Source organism: Perna viridis, chromosome 9 (assembly GCF_037379345.1).
Source record: "Perna viridis isolate PV_CMFRI_1.1 ecotype Kerala chromosome 9, ASM3737934v1, whole genome shotgun sequence".
Lineage (NCBI taxonomy): Eukaryota > Metazoa > Mollusca > Bivalvia > Mytilida > Mytilidae > Perna > Perna viridis.
Window position 1 is genome coordinate 2,286,601 of NC_142453.1, and position 17,045 is coordinate 2,303,645.

The 17,045-nt window shown below is 33.6% G+C and overlaps 1 protein-coding gene across 1 annotated transcript; it reads left to right on the forward strand.

The window, feature by feature from the left end:
• Positions 1-7,112: 7,112 nt before the first annotated feature.
• LOC148606089 (beta-keto L-gulonate decarboxylase-like) lies at positions 7,113-14,096 on the forward strand. The gene is made up of 9 exons (XM_088545981.1): positions 7,113-7,282; positions 7,847-7,945; positions 8,127-8,200; positions 8,671-8,772; positions 9,556-9,633; positions 10,089-10,175; positions 11,197-11,346; positions 12,118-12,231; positions 13,182-14,096. Exons 1-9 carry the CDS (start codon positions 7,213-7,215, stop codon positions 13,350-13,352), a joined length of 945 nt encoding a protein of 314 aa, XP_088402107.1. The 5' UTR covers positions 7,113-7,212; the 3' UTR covers positions 13,353-14,096.
• The last annotated feature ends 2,949 nt before the right edge of the window (positions 14,097-17,045 follow it).

The window sequence follows — 17,045 nt, forward strand, 5'->3', positions numbered from 1 at the left end:
AATATGAGGTTGGGTTTTGTGTTTTCAAAACGGTTCTGAAATCGATTTTTTTTCGACTCCTTAAATATTTTTTTCAATGGAAAAATGCTCATAAACCAGACCAGGAGGTACGTATAAATTCTTCAAATTGTATTTTATTGAGAACACGTTGAATATGGTCCGTGTTTCTTCACATTTTGCTGGAGAAATAAACTTGGGTACCACAGTTAAATAGGATCTTCCTTTTATATATCTTTTAACAGTTCATGTACGGTACACGTATGTGTATATCATGTATATGAACCTTTCGACGTCTTGTTGCAAAACCCATGGCATTGAGGAATCGGTTAAGTTGAGACAGTCCAATTAGCTGCCCATTACTGTAACATGAAGTTTCGAGAACTCTACATTGTACATATTGTACATATAGAGGTTATGTGCACGTAAAAGTGCTGTGTACATGCAATTACATTCCCGAGGAGCTAGCTCCAATGATTTTTAGTCTTGCTATAAAAATATATGTATATGTCAGACTGCATGTACTGATAACTCTTAATATGATTTTTGATCTAAATATTTTTTTTTTATACGTTTGTGCAAATAAGGTAAAGTTTGTACATGTACATAAAAATATAATTTTAATCACCGTCAAACTTAAACATTGGACATGTAAATATTACTCTTTTTAAAGATGTTTACCACATAAAATCTTTTTTAATACTAAAAGTGTACTTATCATTTTTTGTTAAATTTCTGATTTATAGAAAACCGTCACATTATGACTTAATGTAAATGTTATTGTGTGGAAATATATCGTCAAGTCTACATTTGTTAAATCAAGTATGTTTTATACATGTACAAAAGTACATTAAGGGTAACCCGGTTAATCGGCTTTTGAAATCAAAACACTTAAATACATACACGTTACATTGGTTCTGAAACCAAAAAATATTGGCAGTACCTCTGGATATATTGTTACAGCTGCAAAACATGTAGTGTAACTATAGTATACAGTTTTTGTCCAAGGAAACATTTTTCAGTCTCCAAATGCAAATATCTATTTAGATGTTGATTAAAATTGTTTGATACAAGATTTAGTTGAAATATTGATTTTGAAGTGTTAACTGTGAGCTAGTATCGATGGATTTAGCCTTGAAGCCCTTCATATACCGGTATTGTAATTTGGTTTCCTAAGAATTTCGAATATTATCTGTTGAGTACATGACTGTAAGCGGGAATTTGTTTCCGTTATGCAGTTTTATTTTCCTTTGCTATAGAACTGATTAACTAGAACTAATGTAGAAACAAAGACCTTATATATGTAAATTCTTGGCAAATCACACACTACTACATTTGTAACTTGGTCCTAAGGAAGAGTAATTGACAGGTTTTTGAGGGAATTGAAAATGAAGCATTCCCAAACCCCGAATTTGCCTATATATATGTATATATTTAATATAATAGTATCACCGCAAAACATTGTATATTGGTATGGTCCTGACAGCGGCGTCACCGTCGGCGGCGTCCGTGTCGTCGTCTATATTCACTTGGTTTTCGTGCGATGACTTTATAGTCACTGTTATGGTTGATCAATTATTATGAAATTTTATGATTTTACTAACTACTAAAGAAATGCTCTTATTTGACTTTGAGTTTATGGCCCCTACCATTTTAAAATAAAGGCCAATATAGATAAATATGAAGTTATTTTAGGTTTCAGTGAAGACACTCTCACCTTTTTATCCTCATTACAACTTGCACTCAGTTGATCATCGTAACATTATTGTAATAAAGTAGCTGCTAAGAAAAAGGTGTCATTAAGAACAACAATCATTTATTTTAGAAAATTTTATTTTTCTGTTGTAAGGTGTAATTACAGTACTTTTTACACAAAGGATATGACTTCTATAGTTGTTAATCATTTTAGCGTGCAGGAAGACAATAAAAAAAAGGAGTAATAACTGTTACCATGGTAACAAGAAAACCCAACAGTGGCGAGTTTTATTAATGACGTAAAACATCAAAAAGAATCCGGATGAACAAAGAAAGAAAATTTATTGACAACAAAGAACAACCACTCCATTATTGGTCGCTTTGATGGTTTGTAAGTCACAGTGAAATTAGTATGGTACGTACATGTACCTTTTAATTGTTAATTGACAAATCAATCAAACTAGTATCCATCACGACGATGAGAGCAAATCTGACTATTGTTTAAGTTCTATCACGAGATTTTTATAAACACGTAAATAAACGATTTTATATTTTCCTTGATTTATTATAGACTATGACGTGAATTTATATGAATCTCGTTCCTCGAATCTCATTATTTTATCATATACATGCAGTAAAACCTTTCAAAACCGATTTTCTTTTGAACTTATTGGTTTTCATATATATGTGTTCAGTTTACCGGCTGAGGTCAACTTACATTAATTGAAATGTTAGAGTGTCTGGCTTATACAGGTTTTCGGTTTATTTCGGTTTTGTTTAGACAGGTTTTCAGTTTATAAAGGGCTTTGTTAAGACAGGTTTTCGATTCAATAAAGGTTCTGTTTAGACAAGTTTTTTTGTTTATTCCGGGTTTTGTTTAGACAGGTTTTCAGTTTATAAAGGGCTCTGTTTAGACAGATTTTTGGTTTATTCAGAATTCCGTTTAGACAGGTTTCTGGTTTCTTTAGGGTTCCGTTGAGACAGGGTTTTGGTTTATTCACGGTTCCGTTTAGACAGTTTTCTGGTTTATTTAGGATACCGTTAAGACAGGTTTTTGGTTTATTCAGGGTTCCGTTAAGACAGGTTTTTTGTTTTTTCAGGGTTCCGTTCACATTGGTTTCACTGTACACATGCTTTAATATATTTGTGTTATACATACATAGACATTTACCCTATCCAGGAGGAAGCGTCCGCGAGGGAAGCAATGCTCCCCCGCCATTTTATCGGAAAATTTGACAAAAATAAATAATGATGGCCTCACCAAATCGATCTCTTTTATACATTTCTGGCCCTGCCCTTGATTATCAGGTGACATATACTCAATGCAGAGGACCCGAGACCCGAATTATATATGTCAATGTTGATCTCACAAATTATTAATTTGGATTAACCAAATACATCGTACCTCTGTATACGCTTAACCTACCATCGATAGAGACAGTTATTTTGAAGGGGAAAATCAGTCTACATGGACGATTTGCTAGCTTTTGCCCAAATTTGCACGAAATTAACAAAATTTAATGACAAAGGGAGGGCGAGTGGTCCCCCCAGAGCCGATCTGGATCTGTCATTCTACCAGTACTCATAAGTTCTTTGTTTCCAGTTATTTATTTTGGTTTCGTCGAATATGGCGCTGTTTCTTTTTTTTTCTCGTTTATTCCGTTTCTAGCGCTTTGTTGTCCTTATACTTCATCATGGAGTTAACTGTGCTTTATAATCCCGTAAACATACATTGTGTCCTATTGTTCTCAAACCCGCATGGGAAAATTACATGCGATGATGGCATATCGTTTTGTAGGTATAGACAGATCTAGGGCTGACATGTCAGTCTGTGATTGACATGGGACTCGGACCTTTCTGAACTGATTTTAGGTATGTTTGATTGTGTAATATTTTTTCCACAGTGCCAAGTTTTAATATGAGGGAGATTTGTGATCACGCTTACCCTGCTGCATTTTTTTGCGAGTGTCTCAGGTCAGTAATTTCTAGCCTGTATGGTTTCGTTTTCACTTTCAGTGAACTTTATGTTGCAGGAACTAGAGTATAGAAGCAACTATTTTGTGTACATGTGTATAATGTTGTTTTGGGGGTTAGTTGCAGCCTGCTCTGTTGTGTGAGGGTTTACTCCTTGTTCATTGATGACCCTTGGGTGGCCTTTAGCTGACACTTGTCATCCCGGTGGGGTTATTGTCTCTTTGACATATTCACCATATTATTCACCATATCCTTTCTCCTTATATTGTGCGTATTAATTTCGAAATCAGAATGTTCTTTCTGTCTGTATGTCTGTCCGTTCGTATGTGTACACAGCTTGTATACTCCAACCTCTCATGAATTGCACAATTGAACTGTGAATTAAGTCTTAATTTGTACATTCAGGTATGCACGGATACATGCAATAAAAATTGTCATGTTACTCTGCATGTAAGGGGACATTAACCATTTTGAGGGATCAAAATATTGAATTTCACTTGAAGGGGTGTTTTAATATCTTTATGGGCTTGCTCGGTGTATTTCAAGATGTGACGGTGTCAAATGCGGATCGAGCAGGGCTACTTACCATTCCGGAGAATTTGCTGTCACTCCCGATTTTGTTTCTTTGGGGGGGGAGAGAGGATTCATATTGCGAATGCCTTAGTTTTTAATTGCATTTTGATGTATATGAAAGAGTAGTCGATGGAACCAAGGTTATAGCGGTAATCAAAAGAATGCAATCCAGGGACAAAGACCAGACATGGAAAACAGACATACACAACAAAGAACATAAAGTAACTAAAATCATACATACAAAGTAACAAAAGCAAAAGAGCAACTCGAACTCCACTAAAAACTGGGAGCATGGACCAAGTGCAGTGGTAGGGTAAGCGTCCTCTGCTTTTCTAGAAACTCCCGCCGAGTTGCTCATAAAAAGTCAAGTCAAGGGTAGACAAACGAGGAAAGGAAAACTATGACCCGTTGAATAAATCAGTTTTCATGGTGCAAATAGATACACCACAACGATCCTTTTATTACCAATATTTACCTTGTATTATTTTTATGTAATAATAATCAATCTCTTTGATCATGTCATAACTCAATGACGGTATTCAAGAAAAAGTTCAAGTATCAAGGTCTAAGAATCAATATCAGAAATGTCCATCTATTTATGGTAAATGTACGGTATAAAGGGTTAATTACGAAGTCTAATTGTCATGATGGCGAACATCTAGCAATTAGCGGTCAGGTGCTTTGTAGTGGACTGTTAAGTTAATTTTTCGCTGAATCAGACAAGTCTAAGTTATGCTGTAACAATCTGTAAGGTCGTGGTTTTCACTGTTTACTTAAAAAAATTCAAGTGCGGATACTTGTAGTGAGCACAATAACATGTAACTGAAATAACTTAATTCTAGGGGAGATAGATGTACTCAAAGTGTTTGATATATTTAGATATAAATGAATATAGCGTGGGGGTCAGTACGTAACAGTTTTTGAACGAAGGGTGGGTGATGCTTGCTCTTACGCTATTGTACACAGGGGCAGAATCGGAAAATTTCGAAAGGAGGTCAAGTAAAATAAAGAGGGTGGGGTCGTTTTAATTATTTGCTCATTTTCGTCAAAACTTTGCACAAAATTAACAAAAGGAGGATAAAATCCCGAACTGCTCCTTCACTACTGGATCCGCCACAACTCGGATGTACACAGCAGTAAGGAATAAGATCATAGTTGGTTCACTTGAATCTCCCACTTTTATTACAGAACTTTTATGGTATGCAGTTTGAATGTTTTTGCCTCGCTTCAATAGGTTTTAAATTTTATTTACGCCACCCCTAACCTGAAATCCTGCACCAACACTCGGATAGAATGATTGAGAAAAGATAAATCTTTGAAAATGTTTCATAAGTTGCGCAAATAAGATTTACAGTTTGACATTCAGGCAGCAATATTTTAAAAAGACACCAAACAGCAAAAACAAAACAAACCGGATAGCATCTGCAATTATCTTACACTGCCGCAGTAAAACAGTCCCATTGACATTCCTTATCTAGGTTAAAATGCAGATAATTAGGTCCATTTTATAGGTATTTTTAATATTATCAAATTTAATTCTATGTTATGTACGCCAATTAACAAACTCAATAAACAACTTTCACTGCGAACTTAATATGCTGATTAATTAGGATTGTACATTTGTATTAACAACGATCCAATTAAAGATAGTTGACCTCTAATCCTTTATCAGTGCCTGTTTATTCCTATGTAATCAGTCGTTCACTGTTAATATTTTGAAGTTGTCTATTTATTTTTAGAAGCATAATATAGATAGAAATGAACACCCTGCGAAACTATTAAGTCGGAAAGCTGAATCTGTCTTCTGATATTTCATGCAGGCCTTGATGGATCAAAATATATTTAAAAAAGGGGTCAGTGTGTAAAGATACTAGAGTTGCTGGTGCTCCAGGGCCTTAAAAGTGCATGGCTAGAGTTGTCTACACAATATAAAATTGTTGAAAATGTATACTAAGACTTTGGTGTTTATGTTAATGTACGCGTGTATGGAACTAGATGCCTAAGAAACTAAGCACTTTAAATGACACTCAGATGTCTATGCGATAACTTGTAGCGCTTGAGCTATAAAGCTTATCAACTGAGTAATGTAACTAGTTGAGAGGGACATGTATCTAAGGACATTATTTATTTCAATGATTGTGACGGCTTAAGTTTTCAGAAGGATTTGACAGTTTCGACCTAGAGATTGATGAATTGAAATAAATTCGACTTGAAAATATTTAGAAACCGGGAAAGGCTAACTAGTAGTTTGTACTTCAATTACGCAGTATGTCGGAGAGTTTTTTTTATGCCATTCATCTAGGTGTTCCATATAAACCGACATCGAACCTGAATATTACGCGAACTGACGCACTGCTACAATGCATAATAAAGTTGGTGTGTGCTTTTTGTAATGTCCTTGAAAATCAGAATGCAATTTGGCGATTATTTGAGGCGTAAAAGTTCAAACGATCGATGTAAATTGATTCAGTACATGAGTACTTTGACTAAGACATTGATAGGTCAAATTTAGTTGAAATGAATTATGGAAAATGGCGGGAAAATTTACCCGAACTTTTTTTCCTTATATAAGCAGTCAAAAATAAATCTAAATAGTATTTCAGTTGTTTTCTAGATGTATTTGAATATGTTAGTGGCAAATAACACCAAATTAAGAAAAAAGGGTGTACGTGCCACTCATTCTTACACAGAATGGTACTTAAATACTGTTCGAAAATTTTCTTTGCAATGCTTAAAATGCCTGATAAAAAATGATATAGTCCACCTTAATCAATCAATTCCACTAACCCATTTCACGGCTTAATAAAAAATAAACTTATTTTCCATTCCACTAATCCATTCCACGGCTTTGCGATAGCTAAAATCCATACAAGGAAAGATAACTGTAGTTTACAACTTGACTTGTACCATTTCTTGACCTTTATACTGTGGTTTTTCGAAAACCTACTGCTAGGCTAACATCTCTTCTTGACGATGTCATCTCAGTCGCCACCGGTACAGAAGGCGTCGATGCACGTGCCGCCGATGGACGAAGTTGCTAAAGGTATCACTTTTGTCTTTTCCTTTTATCACGGTTTGAATTTCAAAAAGGGGGGTGGGTGAGTGGTAATTAATTAAGAAACCGCCCACGACTCAGTCATTTGCTTAATATATATGTACTCTTCTTTGCTTAATGCCATGGTTGCTGTAGTGTAATTGCAGGTCAAACATTTTTATCAGTAACATTAAAACTAGATTAAATCGACTGTGAAACAATGTAATATATATCCGGTGAGTTCCTTTATCTATATGAAAGCGCTTGCTTCAGTTTATATCAGTTTATCAGGAAAAGTTATAAGCGATGAATGATTTTAACATTAAAATCATTGTTACAGATGAATAAGATATGAAATTCGCAAATTAGTAATAAGAAAGTAAATATGTCGATAGGGGCATATCAGACACTTTGAAAAGGGTGCCCATGTTGAAAGGGGGGGTGCCAGCTGGGATTCCTCAGAAAAGAGGGGGTGCTAGGACTTTATTAATCCTTTTTGTCAATTTTACACATGGAAATGACAGTAATTGCTATGTGTATGACACATTCATAACATGTTGCTATTTCTTTCAGTATTGAGTGATGGACTGGAGACAAATTTTGTGACTGTGAATGTTGATGTTGTTGACTGCCCTGATCTCACTCAGAGACCATTTAATCTCTCCTCCGCAGGTAACACCACTTAACAAAATTTGTAAAAACATTTGTACCAGCTGGGATTTTAGTCTTTTGTTTGATCAAATGGATTTTTTCATCAACTTGCCTTATAGAATAAGGTTCACAGAAAGTTTACATCAGCCTCTGTAAATGAAGCTACATGTATCACATTACACCTTTTTTTTTCTCACCACAGGTTTGAATGGAAATCCAAGATTAGCTGACATAGGAGGACCCCCTTTCCTCACACCACTGCCTCAGTTAGATAAAGTGAGTATTCAAACTCATGATGTAAAACCACTTTTCTTTACACCACAACCTCCAATGGCAGATCCAGGGGTTGGCACCCTTCTTTTTTATTGGTATATTTGTCATTTTCATGAGTAAAATTGACAAGAATGGGTGAATAATGTCCTAGCACACCCTTTTTTTGAGGAACCATGGCTGGCACCCCTCCTTTTCATAGTTTCTGGATCTGCCCCTGAGCTCAATTAGATAAAATGAGTATTCAAACTCATGATGTAAAACCAGGCTTTGTCATTGGAGAGTTGAGACTTTCAATACATAGCTACTTTATGCCTTTGACTTTTTACCCATAATAAGGATAGGTTAGGATCAATATTTTAATAGAATTGGCAGGAGATTAGAAGAATTAAACACCATACTTATTAAATCCTAGATTGGCCCAAAAAACTGTCATCATTATACTTTGTTTGTAACCATATTTGTGATTTTTTTAGGTGTTCACTTTTTCTCAAATTGGTGAATTAGTAGAATTGCCTGGGGCTTTTATGATAGGAGCTGGAGCAGGGCCTCACAGACATATTGGATGTTGTTGTGAGGTATGTTAGGCCAAAATAAAAAATATTCTAGATTCCATCCCCTTCAGAGCCAACTTTTTTCACCCTCCCTGATATATTTTATTTTGATTTTTTTCCAGTTTAGGTCTATTTCTTTCAAATTGACAGCATTTTCCACTTTAATTGAAAGAAAAATAAATAAAGAAATTGGCCCATTTGCAAAATGTTGGATGAAAGTCTAGGATTTTTTTTTATTTAAAAAAAAATACAAACAAAAAAACAAACAAAATACATAGTGTTTTTTTCCTAAAAAGCAAATGTTGCATGCACCAATTACATTTAGTTATAGAAAATCAAGTGTATAGAGGGGTGAGATATAACAATCTGAAGCTACCACTGTTGGTGATATGGCACTTACATGTAAAAAAAACCTCAGGACTCAATGTATATGTTCAAAGTCTCTTAACAAGTCAAGTAGGATAAATTATGAACAAATTAAAGAGTTATTTCCCTTTATTGTTATTCTGATAATTTGTTTCATTTTTACTATATCAATCATTTACAACAAACCAACATTATCTTTTAGAAAACATGAGGTTTTTTTTTTATCTTGTATGGATTAAATTATTTTTAAACTAAATTTTCATGGCATGTGCATTTGTCACTCATTGCTTGGATCTTCTGTGGACATCCTTTTCAATTCAAAATTGTTCCTATTCTTCAAAGAAATTGATCATGGCAGTGTAATTTTCATGTTAAAAGTCCTATCACAAAAATTAATCTGTTGTGAAAATTTCTGGGTATACACTCATCTATTTTTTGCAGCTGATAAATGACTTAAAACTTGATGGTAAAGGTGATGTAGCTGTTATAAAGTCTCATATTGCTAAAGTCAGTACTGAGGTAAGACTAAAATTTTGATTCAGTCCAGAGGTGTAGCGGCAGTTGAGGCTAGCACTGGACGCTCATGTACCAATAATTTTTGTTGGTACCGCATGCCAAATCTATAATTCTTGTGTGTGTTGCATGAGTAACTCCTGCTATGCCTCTGAAATCTGTCTGTAGTTAACTGTTAAACTAAATTTTCTTTTATAAATTGAATAGGGACTGTTTTCTTTATGTCTCTGTTAGTTCTCTCTCTCATTTTTATTTTTTATTGATTGGCAGAATCAAGAAACATGGTTTTCCAATTATGGCAGCCTTTTTGATTTTCACTATTTAATTTGAAATTTATAGTTTGAACATGCTGATTACAAAGTTGAGGGAATGGTTTGCATATGTATTCAATAAATCTAAAACGGATTGAGCAAACTTCTAGTAATGTTGCCTCTAAATTGCATTTTTTTTTACTTTTTTAGGATGGAGGCTGTATTCAGGAAAAGTTGACTAAAAATGAATTTTCCTTAATGGGTAACTTCTTATGCTGTGATGGTAAGCCAGGCAAGGTAATTTGATAAGTTATTTTGATTGATTTATTTCAGGCTCAGAATTTACGGAATCATTATGAATCACTTAAAAGCAAAGGTTTTTCATCCTCATGCAGGGGCAGATCTATAAAAGGGAAGTTGTTGTTCCAGTCTACACAGCTAAAGGTGCCACATATGATAATCATATACTGATCAATTCATTTAATAAACATATATATCGCCATCTTGTTAAAATTCCTTTGATCTTGCTATACGATAAATTTCAATCTCACGCCAGTCAAGTGAGAATGAAAATTATCGCTAGCTTCTATGTCTCCATGTGACATACCGACCCAAATAACCGTTTGTTTGTTTACTGCATATGAAATAATGGCTAATTTGTGGCAATATTTTCTAGTCTACAATGGAAAATGATTCAATACAGTAACTTACCCGATTAGAATGAATAAATCCCAAAATTATTCCACAAATTTTAAATGCGACCATCATAGTTAACCGATTTAAAAAAAAAATGTGTATCACAGCTGCACAACATGTGACGTGATGTAGCATGTCGCTGAAATATAGTCCCGAAAGGAAATTTTGCAGCGCTTATAAAACTTACATATTTAAGTCAAGAAAACTGAAAATAAAAAAAAACTAATACCTTACAATTCAGCAAAACAGCAATAAACAGATTATTAAATTTTTTTTTCAACTTGCGGGAGTTTCTCGTGCTCATCTCGTTGAAAGGAATATTAAATATTCTAATAGTATACTGAAACAAATGTGAATCATATCACACTCAATTCATATAATAAACATATGTTGCAAATCATTTGATTCTCATGTGTGGCACTATTGGCTGAGTATCCTTTGCTTATTGTAGCAAATTAACCACAAAGTCAATGTTTCAACAGTATTTAGGATCGATGTGCATTACATTTCAGTATTTAGGAAATTCCTTACATTTCAGTATTTAGGAAATTCATTACATTTCAGTATTTATGAAACATGTATAACACTTCAGTATTTAAGATCAACATGTCTTGCATTTCAGGTCATAGAAGTTAAAGCAAGCAAAAGAAGTGGGGAAGAAAACTTTATGTCATGTATCAGGAAAGTTCTTGGGAGCCATTATGGTACACAACCAGTTGCCCTTGGGGGTGTTTTCCTGATAGAGAAAGGCAAAGCTAACCTTCACATAATGGTAATATGTTTTACTTACATTTATTAGAAGAACCGTGCAAAGGGAGGGGGGAGGTATTCTAGGTGAAAAAAAAACAGGAATTTTATTGTTGAGATCAACACAGAAATAATAATCTTTTAGATGTCAATGTGTAAAAATCATTGGATATGCGGAGTATACAAAATGCACTAAGAAGGGGATATAACTCTTAAAATGACTGTAGAAAGTTTGTGAATTTAACAATCAATATTTCTCATGTCTCAATTCATTTTCGAAACCTGACCACATTTTCAACAGCTTATAAGAGGAATAAAGGAGCATTAATAGCTGAGAATTATTTTCTTGGTGAATCAACTGTTTGAGACCTGCCTGGTGCTTAGAAGTGGTTGTTCTTAATAATGTTGTATAAATCGTTATATATTGTCAAAGGTCAGAATAGTAGCTTGGTAGGGAGATAGTACTATTGTTTTCTTGTGTAAAAAACAAACATTTACTGCTTTTGAAAATATGAACCTTCTGTACTTTAACTAACCCCTCTTTTTATCAATTTTCGGTATGAATCCCTCCCCCTTTTTAAGAAAAAAAAAATCTTGATCTGTCCCTTTAGGGAAAACACAAACAGAACCCTTAATGACTAGAAATCCTTTCAAACCAGTTATGTTCTGAAATTTAGTTCTGAATATGAGCATAATACTTTTTTACCAATTCGGAAGCATTTTTGTTAAGAAAGACTTCAATGCTTGTAGAAAGGAACTTTACTTTTGTAGAGTGCAGTTAATTTTACTATTTCAGCCGGATTTCTCAACGACTCCACTAAACACCCAACAGGAAGTAGGGAACTGGTTGAAGTTTTATGAGATGGACTCCCCTTTAGTGTGTTTGGGAGAACTTGTCTCTCATGATCCAGTAAGTAAAATTTTAATATTGTTTTAGAAGATGAACTCCCTTCAGTATGATTTAGAGAAGTGCTTTCATTAAGAGCCGGTACCCGGTACTTTTACCCAGCTACGGTAGGGTCTGGTACCGGCAGGATAAAATTATTTTGTTTTTATTTAACCATTACCAGGGATTAACTATTTTTCTTTTAATTATATGTCTGAATCAAATTTAGTATGTTCTCACCTTGTGTGGGTGTGACTGTAACACCAGAGTTAGGGTTTCATTTTTAGTGTAAGTATAGCCAGTGCCTTCAAAATTTTTAAATCTTAGCATAATTAAATAAAATATGTAATACATGATATGATGTTTCTTTTAGTTATAATTGAACATTCTCTGTGACTGAGTTTTAAAAGGGAGATAATTAGATTTCTTATATCACAAAACACTTCTTTAATATTAAAAATTCAATTGAATTTCTAATATTAAAAAACTATTTTTGAATATTAGAAATTGATTTTCTAATATTAGAAAATGGATTTGTCGTATTCAGTGACGATTTTTTAATATTAGAAAATCATTTTGTAATATTAAAAAATGTGACTGATTTTCTAATATTACAAATTCAATTTGTAATATTACAAAATGTGTGATATTTTTTAATATTACAAATTCACTTTCTAATATTACAAATTCAATTTGTAATATTACAAAATGTGTGATATTTTATAATATTACTAAATCAGGAATTTGTAATATTAGAAAATGAATTTTTAATATTACAAAATGAATTTCTAATATTAGAAAATCTTTTCTAATATTAAAAAAAATGATTTTGTAATATTAAAAATTCATTTTCTAATATTACAAAATATTGATTTTTGTCCACTTTGGCTTGCCATAGATAATAGTATATACTTTTAATGACTAGAGACTTTATTTAAGATAGATCCCGCATTTTATAGATATTTTCTTTTCAGGGTATGGACTTGAGAATAGAACATTTTCATTGCTACAGTGAGCATGGGCAGGGTGGTCATTACCATTACGACACTACACCAGACGAAGTGGAATATCGTGGGTACTTTGTATTAGCTGATTACATCTACCGGATTGATCAGCCACCACACACCACTGAGCTTGCTCGATAGTTCAAAAATATTTAACATATTTGACGTAAGGATATTTGCAATATTCCCAGAGCTTCACTTAGAAGTGTGTTTACAATTTTTGAAGACATTTTGGTGATCTTTGAAAGTATTTACTATTTTTGATTTTGGCTATAAGCTGGTGCATTTGTTTTTTTCACCTTATCCATTCTTTTTTTCAGTATTTTGAAGGCATTTTGAAAGAAAAAAATAAATTGTGCTAAGAAGCAACCTATTTTATTGATATTGTGGAAGAGGAAGAAGCATTGTATGTGGCATTAATTTATGTCATTTCTCACCTGGCAGTTTTTTTTTTTATAGTAGTTACAAAATTCATATGCGTGGTTGTCCTTAAAATCCAACAATGTTTCTCATTCAAATCAATTCCAGCTGCCCCCCCCCCAAAAAAAAAGTAAAAATCGAGAAATCATTCCCCTCACCCAACCAAACGAAAAATCTATTGGTACCTCGCTTAGAAAAGGAATACCTCATTATAATTCTAGTTAATTATACATACAATTTGTTTAATTTAGGAGGCATTTTCTATTGTAACTTTGCAATTACCATGATTAAGTATTATGCTGATGTCAGTCAAGTTCTACAGAAGTCAACCACTATTATAATATTTGTTGAACCTGGACAGATTGTCTTGAAATGAAATAAATGAATTGATTTTAATGGCAATCTATATTTTATGAATGTTTTGATATTTTTAATTGTTATGAATAAAGAAGTTTTTCTCTTTTATTTGTGGTCTTGTTGTTTTGTTTTATGTATACCATCCTTATGCAATAAACAGATAAGACATAACAACAAATAAAAATAGTAATTTCATGTGAATCTAAATATGTACTGGTACACACAAAAAAAACCAGTTTCATTCAATATTGCAGATGAACAGAATTCAAATTTATAATGGTACTGCATAAGCGTGCATCTTAAAGAATTTGAAAGTTTTAGTGAACTAACTGAACTCAACTAAGTTTGTTGAGAAGTAACAGCAGACATGGATGATGGATATAACATTTACATTTTATGTAAATATTTGTTTATGAATTGAAAGTTATTTGAAAATAGAATCCCGTAAAAAAGTGAAAAAGAAAACAAGAAAACAATAGCAAGATGCAAAAAGCTCTTGTTTATAAGGGTTCCTTTTTTGCTCGGTTTTTGCTACCACCTTGTATGGTATAGTTGTAAAATTGGGTACAATTGATTAATAATGATAATCCATCCATGTTCAATAAACACACGTGTATACCATGCCAATTAGCTACTGTCAGGATTTGGCGCGTGTATGAATTCAAAGCAATGAATTTTAATTATGATTTAATTGTTGAAGGTCAGGCGACAATCTTTTGATTGCCTTGTTATATGCAATAACTTTTCGTTGTTAAGACAAACATATTCAAAATATTTATGGATAATATTCATAATAAGGAGACAAAATTCTATAAATGAAATTTATATACTAGGGCATAGACCGAATTTCCTCTGATCCTGCAACCCTCCTCTTTTTTATTTGGATATTGATATGTCGGGTTGAGGTCAGAACGATGTGCCATACAAAAAGTTGGAGATTTAGCGGAACCGTGGAGTATCGCCCTTCAACCGCGTGTAACGACTTTCAAGTTGAAATTGTGCATGTCACACCTACCTGGTTCGATCAGGAATCATTTTCCTGTATGCTTATACCAAATTTGCTATAAAAATTACATTTATTATTGAAGTTTCGATAATTTTCCACGAGAGACCCTGTTTTGTTGACGGCAATAGAGAGTAGCAAACTCCAGGCTAAAAACCACTAATTCCACTTTCCATAGGCTTCTATGCTAATTTCACAATATTCAATGGCTTCTCTGGACTTTACCTTAACTTTAACCTGCAGAGGACTATATATCAGCATGATTCTACATATGTCAGCTCACAATCCTCAGAATGGCATGTGGGGTTAGCAGACTTGCAGTGCAGTACTGGTCACCGGAAGTGAAGGGTCTATAAATAGCATGGGAAATCCCAGTGTTTTCACAAGATAGGGGTATATTTAAAAATCATTATGGAGATTAGGCTTCACATCACAAGAAGCAAAATGCACCTATAAAATGTACAGAAATGTTTTTCCTTTCAGAAACTGTTTCAATTTTTTAAATAAGATGAGAACTTTTTTTCACAGCACTATGAGGAACAGGGGTAATTTCTGCGTAGGACTATTTTTGGTTGAATTGGTGGTCTGTAACCTCCAAGGCAGCTCCAGTTCCGTACCGTTGACGTTCCTCCACAAATTCTGGAATGGCAAAAGTAGTGTAGGTACGAGAACGCACGAATATAGTTCCAACTTTGGTAGTAGGTACCTTCCACATTTTTTTCATATTTTCACTGGAAACTTATTTGCTGAAGTTTTGACTCTAATTGGTAGAAAATAGGTTAAAATTACATGGGATTTTTTTTCATAAATCAATTCTGACTAAAAGTTGTGATTTGGTTCAGTGGAAGAAGGTTAAAATTTAGGACTTTTAACTCGGTTCATTTGTCATATTTACCCCATCTCCGAATTATATGTATTAATTTCAGAAAATGATTGTAAAATTTTCTACAATTTATATATAAAATCCTGTTTGTAAATATCTTTAGGCCAGAGAAATTTTATTCAGTTTGTGCCGGTGGAATTTTTTTTAATCTCCTCAAATGTGTATATTGAAATGCACTTGAAAAATAATTGCGGTCTCATGCCTGCAGGCATGGAAGAGACCAATGCTCCGGAGTTTGAGAGAGTAGGCGGAGCTTGTTACCTTGGAACGGAAGGGAGCAGAAACGATTTTTAAAACCGGAATCTAACAGAATAGTTCAAAATTCCGCTGAAAAATTACGTGCCCGCTTCCCTTCTGTTCCAAAAGTAACAAGCTCCGCCTGCTCTCTATTACGGTTCAAAATGTCAACAAAACAGGGTCTCTCGTAGTAAATTATCGAAACTTCAATAATAAATGTAATTTCAGCTTGAAAGTCGTTACAAGCGGTTGAAGGGCGATACTCCGCGGTACCGCTAAATCTCCGACTTTTTGTATGGCACATCGTTCTGACCTCAACCCGACATATCAATATCCAAATAAAAAAGAGGAGTGTTGCAGGGTTAGAGGAAATTCGGACTAACAAGGGCCTGGCCCATATGATTGTTAAGATACAAGAGAATCGAACCTGTAATTAATTTAGAGAATGTGTCTTAATGTTAATGAACAATGAAAAATAAAATGTTAAGATAACATCTTCAAAAGGCACTGATATATACATATTATATAAAACTATATGTTGTTGTTTTATTTTTTTAAGCCCATATCTTGTGCAGGATGCCTAAAAAGTTATGTTTTAGTTTATGTAAATATTATTACATTTTTATATTTTGGATTAAAAAAAAACAAAAAACAATAATAACAGTAATAACAAAAGTAAAGTAAACAGGAGGCTCCCGAAGAGCCTGAATCGCTCACCTTACAAATCGTACCCTGTCAACTAAGTAAGTAAAGGTAACATACTTTGTTACCATATTTGCCCCCCCCCCCCCAAAAAAAAAGAAAAAAATGATGCTGAAAAAGAGCGTATATTGATGAATGCTGTAAGTTCAAAAGAATATCTTTGGCACTTTAAAATGTAGGAAATGCCTTCAAAGAGGTTTTAGGACCTCTGGAAAAAAATTGTGCAGGGTCC

Bases quoted from the DNA above. Each gene is read 5' to 3' on its own strand.
- LOC148606089 (XM_088545981.1), top strand. From the start codon at position 7,213: ATGTCATCTCAGTCGCCACCGGTACAGAAGGCGTCGATGCACGTGCCG. The intron at 8,201-8,670 runs GTGAGTATTCAA...TGATTTTTTTAG, and splicing joins CACTGCCTCAGTTAGATAAA to GTGTTCACTTTTTCTCAAAT. The intron at 11,347-12,117 runs GTAATATGTTTT...TTACTATTTCAG, and splicing joins AAGCTAACCTTCACATAATG to CCGGATTTCTCAACGACTCC.